This window comes from Lutzomyia longipalpis, chromosome 2, assembly GCF_024334085.1.
Source record: "Lutzomyia longipalpis isolate SR_M1_2022 chromosome 2, ASM2433408v1".
Classification (NCBI taxonomy): Eukaryota; Metazoa; Arthropoda; class Insecta; order Diptera; family Psychodidae; genus Lutzomyia; species Lutzomyia longipalpis.
In genome coordinates, this window is record NC_074708.1 from 1,495,419 (window position 1) to 1,502,235 (window position 6,817).

At 36.9% G+C, this 6,817-nt stretch overlaps 1 protein-coding gene across 1 annotated transcript; it reads right to left on the reverse strand.

Annotated features, from left to right (window-relative positions):
* Positions 1-579: 579 nt before the first annotated feature.
* LOC129788345 (uncharacterized) lies at positions 580-6,427 on the reverse strand. Its single transcript, XM_055824312.1, has 11 exons — positions 6,331-6,427; positions 6,159-6,208; positions 5,673-6,084; positions 4,817-5,603; positions 4,446-4,726; positions 3,512-3,750; positions 3,274-3,454; positions 3,052-3,111; positions 2,518-2,930; positions 1,322-1,646; positions 580-1,149 (listed from the first exon to the last, which is right to left on the reverse strand). Exons 1-11 carry the CDS (start codon positions 6,364-6,366, stop codon positions 1,021-1,023), a joined length of 2,913 nt encoding a protein of 970 aa, XP_055680287.1. The 5' UTR covers positions 6,367-6,427; the 3' UTR covers positions 580-1,020.
* Positions 6,428-6,817: the final 390 nt, after the last annotated feature.

A 6,817-nucleotide genomic window follows, 5' to 3' on the forward strand; every position in this document is an offset into this window, starting at 1 on the left:
TTATATTGCGCCTTCATTTCAATCACCTCTACATACTCACCTTACCGTCCTGTACGGAGAAGTGGGTAATGGGGGAAAGGATACTCTCAAAGGGCTGCCACTCATGTCAATAAGCTTGTCTCTACAATGAAGAACAACTACTACTGCTAAGAAATCCATTTAATCTCCGAGACAGAAATTCTTTTCTCTTCTACCCTCTCAAGCGTACAATGAGAAATTTGATATTTTAACCATCCACCTACCTATATGCTAGGACATAGACTTTCGGTATGATTTTGTTGAAAAAAAAAAAGATTCCAGAAATGACCACCCTGTACAAGAATTTCACAAGAGAGCAAATTCAAGAAGCTGGAGATCTTTAAAAAAAAATTAAAAAAAAGTGGCTGAGGAGCAGTTAAGAGCCAACTCAACAAGCTGCAATTTCCTGTAGCGGATAAAAAGGTGAGAAATTAAACAATCAATTTCTTTTAGTGAAAAATAAACATGAAATTAATTTGTTTAATAAAAACTTTTAATGATAAATACGCCTGAATTGTGTATTAATTTTGGATAATACTTCATTTATAATTTCATCTTAAATTTCCCATTAAAATTTCCATTTATTTATTAATCCACTCAATGAAGAATAAATTTTATATAATTAAAAAAAGATTTTCCAACATTTGACACTATGATTTTTTTTTACTATTTTTTTCTTCTTTTAAAGAACTTCCACCACAAATTCTCTTTATAAAAATACTTTTTTTTGTTGACTTTGAATTTTAATTTTTTGGATTTTTTAGAGCATTCCTTCATTCAGCACATTTTTTTGGGTTTTTTTTTACTCAATAATTTGCAATAAAATTTTTAAATTTCTTTTTGTTATTTAAAAGGAAAATTTATTAAGTACCTTCGGTATTTTCTATTGTTTTTTTTTTTAATTAATTTTTTTTACCAGAAAGAATGCTCAACAGTCGACGCGAGGAGACGGAAGAGGAAGGGAAAACGCTGGGATGGGAAGTGTGAGGAAGTTAAAATTTGTCACATAAATTGTTGAGGTGATTTTCGGGAATTTTCAGGATTTGTCAATACCATCCCATTAATATCCAGATTGTGATTCCACGGTTCGGGTGTTCTATCGCACCACTGAAGCAGTTCAATGACTTCATTCTGCAATAAAAAGAAACATTTATAGAGTTTTAATGTACATATGTACGTACGTACATAGCATACTTTAGGTGTAAAAAGGGTCTCTATGTAGGAATAAATTATTCAAATATATTCACACACACACACATTCATCAATTATTTTCCTTCTTCTCTATATATAATATATATGTACCTGGAGTGCTTCCGGAAGTTCAGCAAAAATATCCAAATGCGTAAGATGTGAATGACTGGAAATGAAGGATAAGCAATTTGCCTTGAGGATGGCTGTATTGAAGCGATCAGCAATACTGAGGAGGAGTATGACGGATTCCTCGTCAATTTGGGATCTCAGTGTGTGCTCACAAATATCCTTCAATTCATCGATTGAATATCGATCGGCAAGGAGCATTAATTCACACAGTTGCTCAGCACCCACTGTCTTGTCAATTGGAGCACCGTACAAGTATAAAAGTAATCGGCGAAATATCACAGGTGATGTATCATGAATAGTAATTTTTCTGCAAGGCAAAAGCCCCCCACAAAAAGGTAGTGGGAAGAAAAAAAATTAATAATCAGTCAGTGAATTCAAATTAATTCCACAATCTTTGACACGCAGACAGATAGAAATTTAATTTAGACACCCACGCACGCACCACCATTTTACAATATCAATCAAATCATATATTTTCAATGCTTAAGGAGCTGCGACGGGGGGGGGGGGGTGGGAAAGCACTCAAATTGTCATGAGAGGTACTTTGGGTGCAGAGAAAAGCCTTCCTCGCATAAATTCAGGGGGCGTTTTAAGGAGCTCTGATGCTTTTGGCTGCGGGAGAGCTTCAAAAGGTCCCCACCACGACACACAAGGACGTGCACGGCAATAAATTTACATTGAGGGATGTTAAAGCACGCCCAAAATGTCGTCGTTAAGGGGATGCCCCAGACATACACCCCCATGAGGCTTTCAAAATCGAAAATCAATGTAATATGAATTAAATTGTGAATTAATTGCAAGAAGAGCGTGCTCTTCAATCTCCAAAATCATTTAATTACAATTGATATTGGTTTTTAAGGCTTTTTTATTTTCATTTAATCTCAATTTTATTTTTAAGAATTTCTTAAATTGTCTGCAAGAATTTTAATTTAAAGTTCAAGAACTATTTTGCATCGATTCATATTTAGATGCAATTAAAGTAATTAAATTCCAAGAAGGATCTGAGTATTGAATTCTAATGTGATTTGGGAGGTTGTGGGCGGTCTTACTAATTTATTAGAAATAGTGGAACTTATTGAAATTTATGGGAATTTGAAGCGTCTTAAAACTTTCTTAGAGAATATTCCCAAAAATTCTAAATATTTTTTTTAAAGTAAAACAAAAATTCTAAATCTTACCGATGAATATCCTCCTTCATGCCGGAGAGAAGGGCCTTCCTGAACCATTCACACCTGGCAGCAACAATAACCCGATGCGCCTTGAAGACATGCACCGTTGTCTTTGCCAGACGATCCACTTTTCCGTGCATCTGCTGTGATGCCCCACCTGAAGGCACAATCACCTCGAATTCCATATCAGACAAATGGCTTGAGTGCAAAAGGCGTAGAGCACTCTTGGACAGGGTGCTGTTAACAATAGCCGGAGGATTGCAAATGTGTCGTGTGAGATTCAACTTTATGCCACTATATTCAATTTGATGATTCCTCTCAGTGTCACATTCAGCTGATGTACGCACAGCTACATCCTCACCAATTAGATGCAATTCCACCATTGCCTGTCGGAAGTCCTCTCTTCCAACCAGCTCACAAATCTACATTTTTTTTTTTAAATTCGGTTCAGGAATAGAGAAAAGAAGAAGAAAAATGTCTCACTTTAAGCTCTTCCTTTTTGGCGTGTTTCCAAGACATTTTTTTCTTCTTCGGACAACTTACCCGCACAAGTGGTGTCTTTAAGGCAGTTTTATGCTCCAACAGTTTGGAAATAACACCATTCTGTGCATATTAAGGATAATTTTGTATTAAGCACATGTGTGCCCCCGAATTGTGTGCAGCAGACATAATGTAAAAAAAATTGAATTTATATGTTTTCCTTCTCATGTTAAAGGAAGTTGAGAAGGGGAATTAAATAAGAGAGAAAAAAAAAGAACTACTAACCACTTGTCCAGTTGCCAACTTGAAGCAAAATTTAAATTCCTTCCATCCAATATTCCCATCGAGATTGTCAGAAAGTTTCTCAATGCGCCCAATATATGAAGGAAGCTCCACGATTAATTGATCTAAATTCCGTCTAATTGTCCTCTCTTTCTCATCTGTTGCCATCTCCACAAAGGTATTCCTACACAAAAAGATTTCAATCAGAAAAACTTCTTTGAAATTCCCTCAATAGACTCACCTATTCTGCTGCACAATCTCCATTGCTGATTGCACACGTCCGTAGATGTCACGCATTTTGCGCAATTCATACATGTAGAGTACAAAGGTGAGATCATTCTCTGACCCGGAATACCTGTTGTGGAATGTCCCTCCATGACCCTGGCAGCCAATTTCGCTCTGTTGTGAATTTCGATCCTGTCCCTGCGGTTGACCCTTTTGCACATCTCCTTGGGGACCAGCTTGTGCTGATTTTAGATCCTTTTGTGGTTGTAATTAGATAACATTTTAAGTAAAACTAAAATGATTAAGGGGGGTCTCTTTTGAGAGCTGCTGAAATTAAATGTTTTTTTTTTATCTTTCTTGGGGTTTTTCTTAAACTTGTTGATCACATTTAAAGACTTATTATTGAAGAGTAAGAAAATGAATTTCCGCCATTTTGAGATTTTCCTCAAACCACAAAGGTAGGTTTTTCTCAGGATCTACTGGATGGATTTTGATGGGGTTGAAAGCAAATGAAAGAGGAAGAATTAGCGAAGAATGTACCGGAACAAATTTTTAAATTTCGACTCAGAAGTTAAGAAAAATAGATAAATATTCTTATTGACTTTTCTCAACTTCTGAGTCGAAATTTAAAAATCTGGTCCGGTACATTCTTCGCTAATTCTTCCTCTTTCATTTGCTTTTTACCCCATCAAAATCCATCCAGTAGATCCTGAGAAAAACCTACCTTTGTGTTTTAGGGTAGTTCTGTGGAAAAGTCGGAAAATTACAAGATGGCATCGAACCTAAGATGGCGAAAAATTGTTTTTTTTTTACACTTTTTACACATCGGAAAATCAAGTTTAAGGAAAACCCCAAGAAAAATGAAAACATTAAAAATATACATATCAATTCCAACAATTTCCCAAAGAGACCCCCCTTAAGACCCACCAAAATAAATATTATCTCACCTAATACATCTTTTCCAGGGAAACTTTAATGTCCCCAATGAGATTTGTCATCCTATCGAATGTAATCTCAATGTGAGGCACAAGAAATGTGGCTAATTCATTCTTCTTCTCTGGCGTCATCCGGGAGAGTACTTCGTAGATATTCTTGAGAAGTTGATGAATTTGTGAGACAAAGATTGGCATTCGTGATCGGGCAAACTTGATAATCTCATGCCGTTGCTGCCGCGAAATATTTGTGGCGTCTTTCACGAAAATATTGCAGAATTGAAGAATCTTTGCACAACCTGCAATAACATTTATTTTTTGTTCATCATAAAATAAACAAATTAAATAGAATAGAAATTATTGAAAAAAATAATAAAAAAAAATCTTACCAATTGCAGTTTCCTTGACGCTGTGCTTGAAGACAGAACAGAGCACTTCGGGATGACGTGAAATGGTATGAGGATTTATGGATTGAATAATGTGATTGAGGGACATGTGAATGTCCATTGTTAGGTTCACGATGAATTTCTTGAGTCGCACATTCCGCCCATATTTCCGGCAAGCTTCAACCAATTTGCTGAGTGGTGCTGTAACTTCAGCAAACTTCATTAGTTCCTCACAGACGTCCTCCTTGAGATTTGCCGGAAGACTCTCGGAGTAGAGCCAGTGGAAGATGGGTACGAGCATCGTATGGGGTAGATTGTACAGCACCGAGATGGGTGTGAGCGGAGACGTGGGTGGTGTATCGAGGCATGATGGTGAGAAGGGGGATGAGCATCGAAAACGCGGCGATGGGCATGCTCTACGGTTAATGGGAGATTCGGTGGGGGTGAGTGGGAATGCCCCGGAAAAGGTAAAAATCTCCTTTGGGCTTGCAAGTCGTAAATCCGAATCTGAGGATGATTGTTGATTGTGCAGCGCCAGGAGAGATTCACGTGGTGACGATACCGTCACTGTTAGGCAATTAAATGACCCCGACATGGATTTAGCACTGAGAATATTTGACGGTGGAAGGAGGTAGTGACTTGTGGGTGCTTTGCCAGCATTGGAAGCTTCCTGCGGAGCTCTCGGTACTGCACTCGGGGAATCAGCTTGGGGTAGAGGTGATCCCTGATTTGGGTAGTTCATGCTGCAATCAAAGCCAGATAGTCGAAGAACAGCTGAGTGAGCTTCAAACTAGAATGAAAAATTAATTAATTTAAAATATAAATTATTCGAAAAAGAATTTTATTTCGTCGCTCTTACATAGAGTCCTTCGGAGCTTTTGATGATTACATCTGCAAAGTATCCCTCCTGTAGGGCTGAAAGGAGTGAAAAGGGACAATCCTGGACAATTGTTTGATCCTCACGCATCCGTCGGCACGAAAGGAAGCACCATCCCTCGCAATTGAGCACCATCATGTCCATTGGGGTAAATGTGGTGGTTTTAAATTCAATATTGTGCCCCGCATAGGCACCAAAGGTCAATCCTGGGCCATTGGAAAGAAGCTCCACAACTTCAAATGTCTCACAACTGAAGAGAATCTCCGTGAATTCATTGCGAATCGCCACGAACTCCGTGTCACGCTCCTCTGCTGCCAATTGACCCCCATCAATGGGATGTACGACGTCACTGTACCACGTAATGTCTCCCATTTCATCCAGTCGAAATTTCACTCTGCACATTAATTCAATTAATTATTTAATAGCATTGCCTCAACAATAGGCACCCCCACACACACAAAAACTCACCCTTTGAGCCCCAATGAGTCCGGTGTCCCCGAAATGGAGCATTCCATTATCTAAATTGATCACATACATGAATGGGTGCAATGGAAAATTTAATTTAATTAATTTTCTCTTCATAATATCTTCAATGAAATGAAAAATTTTAAAAATATTAGTAAAAAAATAAATATCAAACCTCCCAGGTGCCAAAAAATGTATGCTCGGCAGCCATTTCAGCACGATTTGAGTAAAATTCACACTCTCCTGCAAACTTTTTTTTTCCTCTTTTTCTCACAAAATACTACGCATTCCCGCAAAAATTCCACACTATATAATATTTATATTATATTAAAGATAAAACTACATTAAATTCTTTATCACATGACTAAGAAAACTTTTAAATTGATTAATCTTTTTTTCTTGTTAAAACACACAAAATTCAACTTTTATTTTTTTAATAATTATCTCAGAAAGGAAATTCACAACAAGACATTTTTATTAACTCCAAAAATTTCACTACTTATGCAAATTACTTTTCTTATTTTTTTATTAAATTTGATTAGATTTAATAATGGCAAAAATTTAGAAATTCTTCAATTTTTTTAAATCACTTTTTTGTGGTGACGTGCAAGAATTTTCTCTTTTGTCCACTTTCACGCATGAAAAAGCACTCCATACACGAA